Source organism: Myotis nattereri, assembly GCF_964212035.1.
Source record: "Myotis nattereri genome assembly, chromosome: 11".
In the NCBI taxonomy this organism is placed as follows: Eukaryota; Metazoa; Chordata; class Mammalia; order Chiroptera; family Vespertilionidae; genus Myotis; species Myotis nattereri.
The window spans coordinates 72,957,885-72,977,355 of NC_138086.1; the positions used below are offsets into that span (position 1 = coordinate 72,957,885).

Genomic DNA, 19,471 nt, shown 5'->3' on the forward strand with positions numbered 1-19,471 from the left:
ATATTCTATTTTGTAATAGGACACAAAAAATTTACATTAAGTTCAGCCATGGAGGTGAAAAAAATCTAAAATTAAATACTGACCATTGCCACTTTCATCAGGGATCAGGTTTTTTTCCTTTGTCTTTAGATAGTATTTCTTGTGTTCTTTTATAGTTGCTATCCCTAAGTATAGCTACAACATAGAAAACTCTAAAATACAGAAAACCCAAAGGGAAAAATACAAATACTATTCGGTGTCTCAGCACAAAGTGAACACCATTAACCACCTTTTAAAAAAATATTTTATAAAACTAACAATTTACTACGAAGAATATATTATTTAAATATTCTTCCACAATTCTTTAATGTCTTCATAGCATTTCATTACATAAGTATGAGAGAATCATTGATCGGCTGCCTCTTGCATGCTCCCTATTGGGGATCGAGCCAGCAACCCAGGCATGTGCTCTGACCAGGAATCGAACCGTGACCTCCTGGTTCATAGGTCAACGCTCAACCACTGAGCCACACGGGCTGGGCCACAATTTGTTTTTCATGGCATGGAAAAGAAAGACTCTGTCTTAAAACTTAAGCATATGAAAGGATTGAGCATTAAATGATTATCACATGCTGATAATACTCAGGTGAAAGTATTTTAGTTGCAAGAAGCATTCAAGAACTCATATTCCTTTGGAGCATCTTCAGTGAACCTATAACAACATGGACTTATTCTAAGACAAGCAAAACCACCTTGACAGAAGTCCCCCAGCCGATAATCAGTGTCACACTGTCCTTCCAGCAGAGGCTGCAGGGGTACATATCTGGGCGAAGACTGATGTCATCCCGGGGCACATTAGTGATTCTTTGCTTTGAGGTGATGTCAAATATCTTCACACCCTGGAAAATAAAAGAGCATTAACACACTCTACTGGGGAGAAGAAAAGTAACGGAAAACACTGCTCCACACCACTGACAACCAGCTCTGCACAACACGGACGGCGTCTACGGAGCCCGCTGGGAGTCACGCGAAGGAAAATGCCTCCTCCACACAAACCTGTGAGAACCCCAGACAGGAGAAAGCCTCTGTGCGTCTTTCTGCACGACGGCGATTATTAGTGGATGGCATCGGCGGCTCAGATACAACGCAAATGTGAAATGTGCAGACAACTGCATTTCCAAAATGACAGCCAAGTAACATTTCTAATTGTGTAACATTCATTCCACTCACTACAAAATGAAGTTTGCTTTTCAGAAACACTGTGAAATCGAAAATCTACTACGTACAGAAAACTACACTTGACATTTAAAATACTCACATGGAAACATCGAGCAAGCAGCTAAGTGAAAATAAACCAAGAGGCCACAGGTTTGCTTGCCTTTCCTGTGACCCAGGAAAAGTAAGTCCTGAATAGCAAGGTAGATTCTGGGACAATAGAATAGAACTAATTTGCTAAGTTATACCTCGCAATTCAAAACGATATGCCAGATGTCAAAAAGATAATTTTAAACTTTCTATTTGCTCTAACTCATATTGAGTAAACTTTTAAATAAGTGTAGCACCAAATATCATGATTGACTTTTTATAAGGCAAGCCTATATTTTTCTTGTGATTATATTGGGAGTAAAATGGAATCAGCAATATTGTGCACTTGTTTCATCTCAACTGTTACTTGCCCTTGGCTATTAGGCAAAAATTATTTTCAAGATCACATTCCCAATGCAGCCCTTCAATTATTAAGATACCTTTTCATTTATTTGACTATTCTCCATGCCTCAGGTTTCTTCCTCTAAAATAGAGTCCAGAATATGTTGGGAGTTCCTCTATTATGAAAGCCAAGAGCAATCTAATTTCTTTAACCTTCCAGGTATGACATGAATTGCCATTTGTATCCTTTAGCAGTGACCACCGCAACAAGTGGCATCTTTCCTCCTGGTCACAGCCCTCTCACTGCAGCCCCTCTTTCTCGCTGAAGAAGCATTAGGAAGATGGTGACCCTCTCTTACCATATTATTGGCCCAAGCAATCAGATGGCCTCTCCACTTCACACTCCTTATGTTCCCTTCCCCTTCATGCAGAACAGAAGACTTCCATCTGCTCATCCAAGACCGTTCAAACAGCAGCAACTAGGGACAAGCAGTATAAAAAGAGAATTTTAGAAACCAAGAAGCATGCATAGATTCCCTCCTTACTATTTTTTCCTGGCCATTGACCAAATGACAAACAACTTATTCTCGGCAATTTTTATTCAGACTCATAGTACTATATCATTTGCATTTTGGAAAGAATTCCCACTACATTTTATCTTACCCAGGACACTGTTTAAAATGTATGTGTTGAAGTTACTACAAAGTCAAGCCACAAGATGGCACTAACATACCAAACTCATGGAGAATACTGCACATTAGTCAAAAGATCTGTATCACAAAATGTTCTTTAAATGATTGCCCAAGAATTAATTTATTTGGTAAATTGGGAAATCAAAACCTCATAATGTCTCTCTGAAAGTAAAAACATTAGTTACAGATTAAACTACAATAGTTAGAAGCATGTTTCTCTCCCATCTGTGGTCTGTTTTTCATTTAACCCAAGAAAAATAATTTTTAAATGGCATTTGACAGTAATTCATGTCATAAGAGAAATTTGCTTTAGGATTAAACTTATTTTAAAAGTTCAGAGTAGCTAGGGTCTTTATTGTAAAGGGGAGAATGTATTAAAAAAATATCTGCTAGGTAAGTTTTATTACCAAATATAACTGGTCCAAACCTCTAAGGCTGTAGTTTAATAATTCATGAATTATTAAGGTACAATAAAATAGTTTTTCTTGATATATCCAATTTAAATACTTTAAGAAAAGACATTTATACAATATATAACTTAATATATACAAGATGTACTTATACAATGTATAACTTACAATAATCTCACACATGTAATCCTGAAACATGCTTACCTACCATTTAAAAGTCAATGCTGATGACATACAGGATTTTAAAAAATTCCTATCATCAGAGTAGATTTCACTTTACCTTAGTATATTCTATGTCCCTTCTCACCCCCAAACAAGGGAGGGGAAATGAGTATAGGAGAAAGAGAGCAAATTCATATTTTACTTATATTTTTTAACATGTCTTTCTCAATAGTTAGGCTCATATAGTAAAAAAAATACAAAATAAAGGGGGAAATCCTATAATCAAATGTGTCCATCTTCACAAATAAGCAGAGAATGGTCACTTTTAAATGCCATAAGGGCCTGAAGTTCTTTACTATCCATAGAAAAGAAAGATGTCCTCACACAGTCCACAGTGGAGACTGGAGGCAGGGCTTTTACAGAACACATGGAGTCCTGTCTTTCCATTAGACAGTTACAGGATATCCCCTCAAAGACCTGCTAACCCTCTCGTGCTCTCCCAGCCCAGGTCCTAAGAAAGAAATCGCCAACCATGCGTCCCTGCTTCCTGTTAGACCCTTAGGTCCTCTGTCTGTGATTCAGCTTTCCCAAAGACCCAAGGAGGTAGGTCACTGAATGTGTTTGGTATTTTGTGACAGGGCAGGTATGAAATTTAGGAAACGAGGAGAAAACCTGTGAATATACTCCTGGTACACACTCCACCAAAGATTATGGTAGCTGAAAACAAACTCGTAAATTAAACATGAGGAACTGATAAGACTCAAATGTTTCTCTTCCATCTGAGGTCTGGATCAGGTTGGGTGACTGGGCTGGGGCCAGGGAGTGCCCCATGACCACCTGCTGGGAGGAACAGTGCTGGTCAGGACGAAGGTGTGGTGGACGTGGAGTACTACATCAAGTTCCCGTCCTCACCAATTCCCACCTAGACGTGACCAAGGCAGGATTAAAAAGGGGACAATCTGTACTTGTGTTTTAGAAAAATTAAATATGCCCCATATTTTAAGTTAAAAATTCTATAAAATGATAAAAATAAGACCCCAGTGAAGGCCATGATTCAACTCACTACAAGAAAAAGCCTGCCTGGGAAGTGGTTGGTTGAGCAGAGGGGGCTGGAGGTGAGGGGAGTCATGGGAAAAATGCCATGCAGGTCACAGGCTTGATCAGCACTGGTAGCTGACACCTGAGTAGCCACTCCCACCTTCACTTGATGACAGTTCAGAAGGAAAGCGGGCAACAGAAAGGCACCTGCCAAAGACAGTTGTGCCAGTTATGAGAGGCGGACAGTACCTGTGCACACTCCAATTCCTTAGTAAATGCAGAGAGCAGGCTTTAAAAAAAATAAGGCAGTTCCCTGCTGCACCAATGATCATTGTTCTTCGGCAGCCATTTTTCTAAGACAATTTTGTTCCGATTCAGGCAATAACAAAAACCTCCTTCTCCCACCCCATCCAACATAAAAGATTTGAACAAGTTCTCAGAAAAATCTATTACAAATTCACAGCAACTTCAACTCTAAATACTGAAAACAGACCTCTCAGTAAATATGAGCTAACAAGAAAAACACCACCAGCAATATGGAAAAATTCAATATTTGTAAACAATAGGACTTATCCAGGGAACCAGAGAAATCTCCCACTCTGACTCCACATGGATGACAGTCATAAAACAGAGAAGAACCTCAAAAATAATCTTTCTTGTTCTCAGGTGACAACAAAATTAAGCAAGAAATTAGTAATAAAGGTTAAGCAAAACAAAATAACTGAAATTTTAAAAAAATGGTATCGTTGGGTTAAAGAGGAAATCAAACTATAATGGAGCACTCTGAAATGAGAATACAAATACCACAAGCCTAAACTTTAGGGGATACAATCACAATTATAAACAAGGGAAAGTCCACAGCTCTAACAGTTAATGACCAAAAACAAATGTACATGTACCAACTACATGACAAAAACAAAAATACTTTACTGAGGTATTAAAAGGAGAACTAACTAAATGGAAAGATGTAATATATTCCTGGATAATAAGACTCAAAATTCTCATGAAGAGTTTAAGTCTTCTAAATCAACATATGTTTTTAATGTGAGCCCGAAGAAATTCTCAAAGGAATTATTTCTAGAACTTCTAAAATACAATAAATACATTTGAAAATATGTAAGAATAACAGGAATTTTTTTTTTTTAAATTAAGCAATTTGTGTGTGTGTGTGTGTGTGTATGTGTGTGTGGATTGGCCCTGCCGGACAGTAAAACATTTTATAAAATTAACACTCAAAACAGTATAGCAATGGTCCTAGAATTGACAGATGAAGGAGAAAGAAAGGAAAGAACTGACAAAGATGAATCAAATGAAAAGGTCAGTGTGTGTGTGTGTGTGTGTGTGTGTGTGTGTGTGTGTGTGCAGGAAACAAGGCCTCCTCAAACTACCCAGTAGTATTCCCACTATCTTCCTAGAGGATCCTTTAGCATTAATGGCTCAAAAGCTTTAAAAATGAAACCAGTAAGTCCATGCCTAGAAATTCATGCTATGATCAGACAAGTGAGTAAAGATGTATGTAAAGTTATTTATAACAGCCAGAAATGAACTAAAAACTCGGGAATGATTGAGTAAAAAGCAGTAGGGTGATACATATGAAGCATATGCATTCATTTTTAAATGTGCTTATATATTTACTAGAGGCCCGGTGCACAAAATTCGTGCACTGGGGGGGGGGGCAGTCCTTCAGCCCGGCCTGAGCCTTCTCGCAGTCCAGGAACCCTCAGGGGATGTCCGACTGATGGCTTAGGCCTGCTCCCCCTAAGCCAGCAGTCAGACATCCTTAGCGCTGCTGCAGAGGCTGGAGAGGCTCCCGCCAAAGCCGCTGGATTGCCAGTCATAAGCCCGGCATATGGCTGAGTGGTGTTCCCCCTATGGGAGCACACTGACCACCAGGAGGCAGCTCCTGTGTTGAGTATCTGCCCCCTGGTGGTGAGTGCACATCATAGCAACCAGTCATTCTGCCGTTCGGTTGCTTTGCTTATTAGCCTTTTATTATATAGGACTAGAGGCCCGGTGCACAAAAATTTGTGCACTCGGGGGGGAAGGGGGGGTCCCTCAGCCCGGCCTGTGGCCTCTCGCAGTCTGGGACCCCTCGGGAGATAACAACCTGCTGGCTTAGGCCTGCTCCCGGGTGGCAGAGGGCAGGCCCAATCCCTAGGTGCAGCCCCTGGTCAGGCTCAGAGCAGGGCCGATGGGGAGTTGGGGCGGCGCCCCCTGTCATGCACAGAGCAGGGCCCATCAGGGGGGTTGGGGTTCCGTACCCTGTCATGCACAGAGCAGGGCGGATCGGGAGTTTGCGATGCCACCCTCAGTCACGCTCAGGGTAGGGCCAATTGGGGTGTTGGGGCCCAAGGCAGGGTCAATGGGGAGGTTGCGGCGCCACCCCCTGTCACGCACAGAGCAGGGCCAATCAGGGGGTTGGGGCACTGCCCCCTGTCATGCACAGAGCTGGGCCCATCAGGGGGGTTGGGGTTCCGTACCCTGTCATGCACAGAGCAGGGCCCATCAGGGGGTTGGGGAGCTCCCCCCTGTCATGCACAGAGCAGGGCCCATCAGGGGGTTGAGGAGCTCCCCCCTGTCACTCACAGTGTAGGGCCAATAGGGAAGTTGGGGCACCGCCCCCTGTCACACACAGAGCAGGGCCCATCAGGGGGTTGGGGCGCCGCCCTCTATCACCCACAGAGCAGGGCCAATCAGGGGCTTGGGGTGCCACCACTGTCACACTCAGGGCAGGGCCGATGGGGAGGTTATGGCTCTACCCCGTCACACACAGAGCAGGGCCCGTGGGGGGGGGGGGCGTTGGGGTGCCGCACCCTGTCACACACAGAGCAGGGCCGATCAGGGGGTTTGGGCGCTGGCCCCTGTCACACTGATCCCAGTGCCGGGAGGCATATTACCCTTTTACTATATAGCATAGGGGCCTGGTGCACGGGTGGGGGCCGGCTGGTTTGCCCTGAAGGGTGTCCTGGATCAGGGTGGGGGTCCCCACTGGGGTGCCTGGCCAGCCTGGATGAGGGGATGATGGCTGTTTGCAGCTGGTCAAACACCCTTCAGGGTGGGGGTCCCCACTGGGGTGCCTGGCCAGTCTGGGTGAGGGGCTGAGGGCTGTTTTCAGGCTGGTGGGTGACTGAAGCTCCCAACTGCTCCTTTTTTTCTTTTTTTATTCTGGGCCAGCTTTAGCTCTGGCTCCAGCTCTGAGGCCTCTGCTGCTGAAAGCAGGTATCTGGTTTGTTTGTGTTCTATAATCGAAACTCTGTATCAACTCCAGCTCTGAGATCCTGGCTCGCTGAAAGCTGGTTTCTGGGGTTTTGTTTAGCTTCTATATTTGTTACAATGTTTCAAACTGCCAGCTCAGAGGCCGGCAAGGCCGGTGAGGAACGCTGGCGTCTGCCATCACTGAAGCAAGCAAGCCTCATGTTAGTTTCAAGCTGCCTGGCTGCCGGCCGCCATCTTGGCTGGCAGTTAATTTGCATATCTTGCTGATTAGCCAATGGGAAGGGTAGCGGTTGTACGCCAATTACCATGTTTCTCTTTTATTAGATAGGATATTAACATAAAAAGATGTTCAGGGCATATTAAATAAAAAAGCAGATTATAAAACAGTTTTAAATATGATGATACTTAAATAAAATATGACTGTGTATCCATATATAAAAATCTAGAAAAATATCATAAAGTAATAATAATTAATCCTAGAAATAAGTGATAGATTTTCATGTTATTTCTATTTTATAATTATTCTATATGAAATGTGAATTATTTTTATAATGTTAATAAACATGGGGATAAAAATCCATTATTCTCTTATTTTTACAGTCAAGATAATTTAGGGGAATAGTTGAAACAAAACAGTGAAACTCAAAAATTCACTGAAATTTTGAAAAGAAGGAATGTGTGAAGTATACTGAATATGAATTAGAATTAATTCACACAAACTGTAACTATTTTTAAATAAAACATTACTATAGAAAATTGTTAATGAAGTTTTACAATAGCAACCAAAGTCCAAATTCACTCCAACTGATCCTTTCTGTTGTGGTTGGTGTGCTTTTTGGTTATGGTAGGAAGTTGTGGCTTGCTGGACGATGGCCTCCCTTTGTCTCCTGCTCTAGCTCCAAAGAAAACTTCCAGCAGAGGGCAAGAAGAAAGGAAGGAAAGAATTCTGAATTCAGTCCATCTCATGGTTGAGTCTGAGTTTCCAGAGTTCTGTTGCTACAAATCTTGTGTCATGCTCTGACATGAAATCAAAGCAGCAAAAAAGCTTCTCCCTAAATGATAGTTTTATATTACAGATAGCACATGGCATTCTGTGCAACTGATAGGGTGCTCAAAAAGTGTGTGTGGGGCTAATACATTAATTTCTATAAATGAAATAAATGTTAGTTTACATTACAATTTTAGACATGATTCATGTTATTTTCTTTTTTTAATGTTTTTATTGATTTTTTTTTTTTTTAGAGAGCTAGGAACATCAATGAGAGAAATCATCAATCAACTGCCTCCTGCATGCCCCTCACAGGGGATCAAGCCCACAACTCAGGCACGTGCCCAGACTAGGAATCAAACCGGAGACCTCTTGGTTCCTGGATCAACACTCAACTGCTGAGCTACACCAGCCAGACTCAAATTATTTTCTGATGTTTTTCAAACAGCAGTAGTTTCAATCACTTTACCTTTATATTTTTTGGATGAAAAAATAAGCAATAATCTACACTAAAAAAAAAAAAAAAAAAAAAAAAGAGTAAGATGCAAATTGACCATCACTTCGCAACACCCACCAGCAAATCAGGAGTGAGTATGCAAATTAACCCAACAAAGATGGTGGGTTAGTTTGCATATGCAGGCGCCGAGCGGCCAGGGGTGGGGTGGCCGCTTGTGCGTGCACCGGCACCAAGCAACCTGTGTCCTGGGGACAGGCGTCCTTGGGAGCCAGGCCGCTCTGAGCCTGTAGGCCCACTTGTAGTCCTGGAGCGGCCAGGGTTCCGGAACAGCCCCAGCCACTCCGGGCCTACGCCCGCAGGCGCCGAACAGCCGGGGGCGGGGCAGGAACATCCCTGGCAGTGAGCGAGCAGACACCAGGGCCTTAGGTGGCATCAAGCAGGCAGGTCCGCAGAGAGCAGAGAACCACGGGGAGTAGGCCTAAGCCATCAGCAGGACATCCCCTGAGGGCTCCAGATTGGAGAGGGTACAGATCAGGCTGAGGGACACCCCCCCACACCCCTCTGTTCATGAATTTCATGCACCAGGCCCCTAGTGTATACATAAGAAGCCTTAAATATATTAGGAAGGTCATTGTTCAGAAGAATTCTTTTGCAAGTCAAAAAATTTCCCCCTAATTTCTTAGTTCAGTATATGTTTTAAGGTCATGCTGGTTTTATCGAAGGATAATGAGTGCCATATTCTATTTTGTTCACAAAGATGCATGTATTTATCTTTCATCTCCCAAACTGTAAATGTATTGGGGATAGAGCCCACATCTTACACTTGGCTAGACACACAGGCATAATAAATAACAAATACTGAGTAGGCTTTCCTAGGTATACTAATCCTATTCTTTCCTTCATTGTTCATACACACTATGTGTTTCCTTTAAGAGGAGCTACGAAATTCCCCCAAACCCTTGTTACTTAGCCCATCTGTAATTAGTGATGTCCAGTAGAATTTGCCCTAATCCCAAAAACCTAAAGGAAAGAATCCTGTGACTCTTTATATAATTACTATATATCCTTGCTTTGCCCTGGCCAGTGTGGCTCAGTTGGTTGGGCGTTGCCCCATGCACCAGAAGGTCACTGGTTGGATTCCAGGTCAGGGCACATGCTCAGGTTGTAGATTCGATCACCAATAGGGGGTGTGCAGGAGGCAGCCAATCAATGTTCTCTCTCACATGGATGTTTCTCTCTCCCTCTCCCTTCCAGTCTCCCTAAAATCAATAAAAACGTATAATATATAAATCTCCTTGCTTTGAGAAAGGACTCACTTGTATTGACCCCATGTTCTACTCTTGAAATGTTGGTCTATTTCCCTTTGCTCAATGCCAGAGGATATAATTTGTGCACAGCTTGTCAAAATTTTGAAAACTACTTTTAAGGCTAATCTTCCCCTATTCAGTTTAGGTAATTGCAGTTCCTTTATTTCAGGGATGTCAACTGGGTCTGAAAGTGTTTATTTGAAATGTGTCTGCAGCCTGCTGAAGGCTCTGCGGCTGCTGCCGAGCCCCCTTCTCCCCATTGTCTCTGTACCTCGTCTGCTTCTCCTCCACGTTGCCTGCCTGGCCCTGGAAGCCTCCATTTCTGCATTCCCTCACCACTCCACTTCATTCTTCACTAATGAGTCTTATTTTCCAACCAATACATAGTATACAACTTTAAATGTCAGCTAATAATTATGGAATCATTCCGATTACTGTCCTTTGAAACTCTCCAAATACATCTGCTGTACATGCAAGATTTGATTTATCACATTTTGTAGGATATACGGTTTCATGCAGGAGGGAGAGGACCAGACAATCCACTCTCCGTTTGCTTTTTAATCCTAATCTATGGGAATTTCAAGCAGAAGCACATTGTCTGGCAGGAATGCCAGGGAAAGTTCTGCTTCAGTGATTTAAGTAAAGATAAGCTGCTTTTCTTACAAACATCCCACCCTAATTTAACTACCACAAAACTATCTGCCTATATTTCACTGACATTTAATAAAATCCATTTCTTTCTTCTAGTCATAAAACTGCCTCGAGACCTACCAAGCACGAATGTTCTACAAAGCATTTTAGAGGGTTAGCCATTGAGTGAACTACCTTAAAAGCAGCTGGTTAATTTATTTGGTTCATCTTCCACATCCTGTAATAGTGAATTGTCATTATCACAATACTGAGAGCAATTTAAGCTCAATGGGAGCTAAGTACAGAGAGAGAAAAAACTGTTTCCAAAAGGTCTATTTTTTTGTTGTTGTTGGAGAAAAGTATTTTAGGGCTTTATTTCCCATAAATCCACATTCCGGCAGTCAGCACTCTCAGTACTTGTATTTCAATAGGAGCCCTCACATCTTCAGCAATATACTTTATTCTTCTATGTTTTGGGCTGATAAATCTATCTAGTACTTTCCCACCCGACAGAGTGGTCAGGATGCACATCCCAGAGTCTCCCTCACATGTGGCGGGATTCCTATCGGGCTGTAATAAAGCTGCCGGTTCTGGCCGCACAACACCTGTCATTACCCATCACCCACTCTTCCCTGATGGAGGAGAGGAAGTATGACTGGCCCCTTTTTAATCATCTTGTGATCTTTCAAGTCTATAAATCACTGGACTCCTTCAGGCTTCCTAAACACCAGCAGCCCTGCTCGCTCTCAGGCAGACAAGAAAGCAGGGAAGACTGGACTGAGGTGTCAGGCGCTGGGCCGGCCTCCGATACCAGGTGCACCCCTGCAGGAAGAACCAGGGGCTCAGAGAACACAAAGACTCCATAAAAAGCAAAACGCTCGATCAGAGAAGATTCTGGAGCCAAGATAATACAGCAGAGAAACAAAGAAAAGCAAACCCAGCAAATGACAACATGCCAGATAGGACTTTTCTCTTTCAGAACAGACAAAGGGAATAATGAGGGAGGGGGAGGACTTGTCACAGAAGGATTTACACACCCAAGATGAGGAATGAAATTTTCAAAGTCAAGAAGGCAAGTGAGAAGACGCTGGTGAGCACCGAGAAGACCGGGATGGTAGATGGCTGCTGACAGCAGGCAGGAGGCTTGAGTCTCGATGGAGGCAGGAGCGGCTGGAAGAAGATCCCAGTGAGCAGCTAGTGCCTTTGTCTTGCTTCTGGCTTCGGCCCAGTACCAAACTTTAGAACACACAACTTTTTCAAACGCCATCAAGAGAAGACATAAGGCACATAGGAAGAAAAAGGGAACTTCCCACATATATTATTGCTTTAAATGCAATGGTTATTTCTGAACAAGTTATAATCCTTCAAACTCTTTCCCTTAAGGCAGCGGTTCTCAACCTGTGGGTCGCGACCCCTTTGGCGGTCGAACGACCCTTTCACAGGGGTCGCCTAAGACCATCCTGCATATCAGATATTTACATTACAATTCATAACAGTAGCAACATTACAGTTATAAAGTAGCAACGAAAATAATTTTATGGTGGGGTCACAACATGAGGAACTGTATTTAAAGGGCCAGAAGGTTGAGAACCACTGCCTTAAGGTGATTAACATGCTTAAAAGCAGTTAATATAGGCTAATCCTGCTGCAGACGATTGCCAGGTCACTTGATAGGCCTCTTGCTTCACGTAATATTTGAGTAAACACAAGTCCAATGCCACACAGATTCTGGAAAACCTCTGAAAATTAACTGATCCTGTGAAAAGCACGTAGATAGAATAATGTTTTGAAATTTAAAAATACTCCACATCAACGTAAGAAACAGTTAATTTACTGACCAAGAAATCTAAGCTCTGGGTTCAATGTGATTAAAAAAAAAAAAGAAAAAAAAAAGCTAAGTGCCACTTAGGAGCAGTTTCCTTTCTATTAAAAACTAGTGCCCTGGCCGGTGTTGCTCACTGGTTAGTGCTGGCCTCCATTGAAGGGTTGTGGGTTCGATTCCCATTCAAGGCACACATTTCTGGGTTGCAGGTTTGATCCCCACCCCGGGCCAGAGTGCATGCAGGAGGCAACCAATCAATGTGTCTCTCACATTGATGTTTCGTTCTCTTTCTCTCACTCTCTCTCTCTTTCTTCTATTCGCTCTAAAAATCAACAGGAAAAATAGTCTCAGGTAAGGATTAACAACAACAAAATTAGTGATGACAGATGGATATAAATCTACATATCTACTGTAGCCAACGTGTGAGGTAGACTCCTATTTAAACTAGCAATCTGCAATTTCTGCATATGCAAACTCACAATTGCAAATGTGATTTCAGAAATAAATGAGAGTATTTTAAAACAATTTTAGTTGGGGTGGGGGGAGCTTCCATTATGGAATCCACAGACTTAACAGATTTGATTGTTCAAACATCTTGGGTCTGTCAGTCAGTTTGCACCTGAGGCTACATGTCCCAGGACTGGGTTCAATGAGGGACCCCTTCAGCAGCAAAGGAGAGAAAACACAGAAGTCATCCACTGGGTGATTAACCTGGATTCATATTCTGCGATGAGCAAATACCTCTAATTTTAACTATACATAAATAATCTCAATCATAGGTGACTGCAGGGAGATCTTTGTACAGTGAGGATATGAAGAAAAATGCAAAACTGCAGCCCTGGCAGCCTCCTGTACACCAGAAAGATTGTGGGTTCGATTCCCGCTCAGGGCACATACCTAGGTTGTGGGTTCAATCCCCGGTCTGGGCACATGGGTGCATACAGGAGGCAATCTCGCATTCTCTCTCTCTCTCTCTCTCCTCTCTCTCTCTCTCTCTCTCTCTCTCTCTCTCTCTCTCTCTCTCTCTCTCTCTCTTTCTTTCTCTCCCTCTCCCTCCTTCCCTCCCTCCCTCGCTCTCCCTCTGAAGTCAATGAAAATATCCTTGGGTGAGGATTTAAAAAAATACAAAATTGTTAAGTCTTAAATAACAAAAAAGTCACATGAACACACAAGTTTCTATATCTGAACAAGCACTTCACTCAATTTTAAAAAAGCAAAATTGGAAAAACTAAAGGTCAGGGCACTACAGAAGAAACCAAGTCAAATGACCTGCCCTAGACGGGCACACTGGCCTGCCCTTGGCAGCCTGTGTGGAAGCGGCAGGACTGAGGGTCGGGGGCAGACACACATCTGTAGAATATATCCACCCTCTCACACACGCCAATGTCTACTCTAAAGTCTCATTATGACTCCTATATTAGGCCTCTCTGGGAGAAAGAATAATTATCCTAGATTTAGCCAAAATTGGAGAAAAGCCTGCAGGCTAATCAGTAAGCAGCAATAATTTGTGCTCAAACTAACAATAAATATCAAATGGACAGTCTTCATTGTCCAGGCTTGTATGGTAATATTAAAAGCTGCCCCAAGCAAAGAATACAATCAGACAAACTACACTGGAAGATATATAAGATAAGTGGCTAGTAAATAAAAATGTACAAAATCAGTAATAATTCAAAAGAGTTACAAAATAGAACAATGAACTATCTTTGTATATTAAATTGGTAAATAGAATGTGGTGAAACAGGTCTGCTCACACACAGCTAGTATAAAATTGGCATGTCTTCTGAAATGCAATTTTACTCAGCAGTATGTATCAGAAGCCTAAAAAGCAACCATCATCTTTGACTCAATAATTCCCAAAGTAGGAATCAGTGCTAGACAAACATCAAAAAGCATAAACTAAAGATCATGCTCAAAGATTTCTAGCTTCCTTACAGCACGATTTGATAACCAAATACTGGATACAATCTAAAGGTCCAATTATATGAGAACGGTTAAGAAAATTAAATAGACCTGTAGGATAGAATATTATGTAACCGTTAAAGAATATTTGTGCCATAGCTGGTGTACTCAGTGGTTAGTATTAGCTTGTGGGCCAAAGGGTCCTGTGTTCGAGTCCCAGTCATGGGCACATACCTTGGTTGCAGGTCCGATCCCTGGCCTCGGTCTGGACAAGAGCAGGAGGCAACCAATCAATGTATCTCTCTCACATTGATGTTTCTCTCTCTCTCTCTCTCTCTCTCTCATCAATGGAAAAAATATCCTTGGGTGAGGTTTAAAATAGAGAGAGAGGAAGGGAAATCCAAAGAGTTGCAATTAATTTATATATTCTTTTATTATTGCTTTTTATTTTTATAAAAGTAATGCCTGTTTACTACCACAAATACAAAAAAGCCAATGACAACCAGAAAGAACAATCTTAATGCTGCCCAGACATTGTTAATAATTTTCACAGTTAATAATTTACTGTAGTCTTCCATAAATATTGCTACATAATCATGTTTCTCCAAACAAACAAACAAACAAAAAATAGAATCAGACCACACATATATTTTTGTAAAATACCTCAATAGAAGCAACTAGCTAATGCCCGGCATGTGAATTTTTCCAACTGAGAAAGAGGAGCTGACATCCAGGAACTGGCCTGGCACTCCCATCTAGGGCGCGGTGTGATCCGGATGGATATAAACAATTCCGAGAACACCAGCATCAGACAAGGCCTCCTGAAGGATGAGGACAAAACACCACCACTCCACAATCATGTCTGAATGCAGACAAAATATAAATGCTCTTCCAGCCACATGCATGACAAAACATCCCCTAACCAGGCTAAAACGGACACTGTTGCTTCTTCACCAGTTATGTTTTTAGCCTTGATTTAGCCTTTCCTCCTTCTAGGAAAAATTTATTCAAATACCAATGATAGAATTATTCTTGCTTCTTGACAATATCCAATCTAGAGCAAAACCCCGTTTCCTTAAACCCTTCCAAATCACCCCATTCCAACACAAATCCTCTAATAACTTCCTTCTAACACCTTCCTCCTCACACCCCATTAGTGTGTGCCTGGTGATCTTTGGCTGCAGGTCAAGACACAGCTAATTCACTATTGTTAGACGTTTAGTTTGTTCCAACTTTCACTGTTACACATCAAAGAGAAATATTGGTTGAAATTGAATTAGAAAATTAAAAGGAAACAAACAACAGGGGAGAAAAATCCAAATGCATAATGACAAAAGACTGCAAAATTACTATACACACACACACACACACACACACACATTTTTCCTTCTCAAAAAACCTGGTATATTCATTTTCCTTCCTTCTTGTTGTCTAACTGCTTTCCACCATAGCATTCTACCTATCTGCCTTTGGAAATGCACTGACATTCCTGAAATCCAGATACTATGTATTCACAGACCCAACATGGACCCTGACACAAAATTGTCTTCAAGAAACCAGTTTGGCTGGCTGGGTAGATAGAGCGTCGGCCTGCAGACTGAAGGGTCCCAGGTTCGGTTCCGGTCAAGGGCACATGCCTGGGTTGCGGAATCGATCCCCCAGTGGGGGGAGTGCAGGAGGCAGCCAACCAATTATTCTCTCTCATCATTGATGTTTCTCTCTCTCTCTCCCTCTTCCTTTCTCTCTGAAATCAATAAAAATACATTTTTAAGAAGAAACCAAAGACACTAGTGAAATGAATGTGATTACGTTTGTATTTAGTGATGCGAACTTACAATGGCTGAAATTGTGACCCTTTGCTATATATAGTCTTATCTTTAAAAAAAAAAGGGGGGGGGGAGAAGGAATAAAAACCTCCCAAAGTTAGTAACCGTAGTTCATAGAGCCTTATTTAAAAAAAAAAAAAAAAAGATAGAGAAAACCTCCAATCAACTGGTATTAAACTCAAGGAAACAGGACAAGCATTCTGAACTAGGTAATGATTCTTGCACAGTCATTTGCTACTCAAAATACTTAAGCCCAATCACAGCACTCTCCACATGCAAAGCAAAGTGTTTTCAGCAGCAGCAGCAAAGGCAGTTTGATGGCTCTAGGAAGATATGAGGCTTAACATCAGAAGTCGGGGGGGGGGGGGTGGTGGTGGCAGGGGGGACACTGCAATCCATATGGAGACATTACAAACGGAAAAGTTAGTTGAACTCATTGAAGAAAAAAAAAGGCTTCAATTCTCAACAGGCTTTTGATGGACATGAAACAAGGAGGATCACTGAGGATAATGAAGTTACCATGGATCCATCTCAAAGACTTTGGGAGTCCTTCATACTGACATGGAAAAGTAATTAATACTTGAAACAAAAAACTAAATTTTGAAAGAAATGAACACCTATTTTTGAGACTAAAAATGATTTCTATTTTAAACACTAGATTTCTGTTTTTAGCTTCAGCCAGTTTAGCACATAAATATATATACTTTTATAATATAGCTATTTTACAACTTGGTTTTACATACATAAAAAATGATTGTGGCCATCGTATTTGTGTTTTACCTCCTAATAATTGATGGATTTTAATAAATTTTGGTATGTTCAATCCATGAAATGAATTTCTAGGAATGGAATGACAATTTATAGCATAGTACCTAGTAGAAATTAAGGTATTTATTTACGACAGTTCAACATGCAACCACTAGGACATAAAACTGATGGTTGCCTGTGTAGTAATGTGTGAGAACAGTTTGCATGTAGAAGACTGCCTAAGATCAAGCATCTGACCACTTGCAGAAGCATCTTCCTGGAGACCCACTGGACAGCGGACCAAGGGGGATAACTGATGCCAAATCCCTTTTGACGCCAAGGCCTCCAGTCCCAATCAGACGAGAAGATAAGCAAACACACATGGAAACACCTCTACACTCCTGTGTTTGGTGGTCACAGCGGTTCACTGGGCCATCTGAAATCTAAAAAGATTTGTATTCTTACAAAAAGCTGCTCTATTGAATCCTCTTCCAAAAAAAAAAAAAAAAGATTCAAAATGCAATTTGCTGCTGCGAATCACCATTGGAAACTTACAGAAGCTAGTTGATGCTACCGCCTTTGTCCTTCAGGTAAAATTTGCCACCAGCCTTCAGCTGCGAACAGTGAGACGCTTCTCCTCATTTCATTCACACAGGTCCTTTCCTCATCTGCTGAGTGACAATTTCCAGCTTACAAAGCAACTTGTCCCTGCAGCCACCCCCTCATTCTACCCCACCACAATGCCAAACAGCTGACTACCTCGTTTCTAAAAATGAACTCTGCTGCTAACAGCATGGAGACAATTTAATAATTTGTCAAATAGGAGAACCAGTTATTATGAAATGCATTTCAGGGTTCAAAGGTAAAGATCATAGGAAGCCAAAGTTTATTTGCTAACAGAAAAATCTGTGCAATTAAAAAAAAAATCCAGACAAGACCTGCGCCTGACAGATTTGTTTCTAAAAGATAAACCTCATTGCTATGCTCATGTATTAGAATTCTTGCTACACAAGGCGGTTATACTTTTTAAAAAATCCATTGGTTCATACATTGGAAAGCTCTCTCCAATGGCCTTTTAAGAGATGTGCTTTTTATTTTCCTCCCCTCCCCCTGCCCCAACATAGAAACAAAACAGAATTTAGAATAAGCTTTTCATATGCTCATGTGTCAGGCAGGGGAGTCCATGAATCTAGCTATGCCATTCAACTGCTAAGAAGTTACCTTGAAAGCCTAAAATAAAAGTTTATGCCACACAGAACGATAGCATCCTCTTCCTAGTCCCTGGTGGATATGGAGTATCTCTAAAGACCTAAGAAGCTGGAACCTTTAAAGGAAATATCAAAAAATGTGTCAAACTGTAGTATCAGGTTTTTTCTGCTACACTGTTCTTTTGCAGGGTTATTCTGAAATGTTCTAATTACTTTTAATAATGTTTTTAAGGACTGGAAATTTTTAATAAAATCAAAACAACTAAAATAAGTTAGGCATTCTTTCAAATATCGTTATGAAATAATATCATGAATATCTCACTGTGGGATTTCTAGTTTTCATGTTTCACTTTCCTAGTCTCCATGCCACTTTCACTATTAACAGGAGTTGGCATACAATTCCAAGATTCATTTGGCTGTCAGTCCAGGGAAAATCAGTGTTCTTAAGGGTTAAAAATGCTTTATTCCACATTAAACCTTCATCTGTCTGGTCTTTGCCCTAATTTGTTTTTTGAAGATTAAATTATTTCTTAAAGGCAGAAGGTCATAACCTCTCAGTTACATGATATTTGTCTTTCTTTTCCTCCCATTGTCCGCCATCTGCTCTAAACTGAGAGGGCTTGATATCTGCAATATACAATCATTGCAAGGTTACCACAATTTGCTAAATGTTGGATTCTTCAAACTGTTCTGCTTAGCTGGTGGCGCTAGACCAGTGGTCGGCAAACCGCGGCTCGCGAGCCACATGCGGCCCTTTGGCCCCTTGAGTGTGGCTCTTCCACAAAATACCACGTGCGGGGGCGCACGTACAGTACTTTAAGTAAAATTTATTAAGTTAATTTTAGGGAATGTTGTGGAGTGAAAGAAGATGTAGTGTCGAGGATTGAGAAAGGTATGTTGAGACGGTTTGGACATATAGAGAGGATGAACGAAAGGAGACAGACAAAACAAGTATATAAGACGAGTGTGGATGGGAGAGTTGGAAGGGGTCAACCTCAGTGAACGTACCTCAATCAGATTGAGGATGCTTTTAGCAAAGGCCAGCTTAGGAGTAGCCTAATTAAGTTAATAACAATGTACCTACCTATATAGTTTAAGTTAAAAGAATTTGGCTCTCAAAAGAAAGTTCAATCGTTGTACTGTTGATATTTGGCTCTGTTGACTAATGAGTTTGCCGATCACGGCACTAGACGAAGTTGGATTGAGTGGTATTGTGATTGGGCCACTGTAAAGCTTTGCTTTCCTCATTTTTCTAAGGTCTAAAATGTTGTAATTGGTTATTTAAAAAACAAACAAACAAACAAACACTTCTCCTCTTAAAAATTTGCTAACACTTCAAGATGAAAAGAATCATTTTACAATACTACCCGTTTCTTAATTAAAAGCTTTTTTTCTATTTTAAAACAAACCAAACACACTAATGGCAATACTACACAGTTA

General features: G+C 41.4%; 1 protein-coding gene across 1 annotated transcript in view; it reads right to left on the reverse strand.

Moving 5' to 3' along the window:
• The window catches only part of VPS41 (VPS41 subunit of HOPS complex), a 135,411-nt gene that overhangs the window by 49,892 nt on the left and 66,048 nt on the right, over nucleotides 1-19,471 (reverse strand). Inside the window, exons 8-9 of the mRNA XM_081101827.1 lie at nucleotides 1,986-2,105; nucleotides 732-878 (exon numbers count right to left, since the gene is read on the reverse strand). Coding sequence (XP_080957953.1) covers nucleotides 732-878; nucleotides 1,986-2,105 — 267 coding nt within the window. The remainder of the gene's footprint in view (nucleotides 1-731; nucleotides 879-1,985; nucleotides 2,106-19,471) is intronic.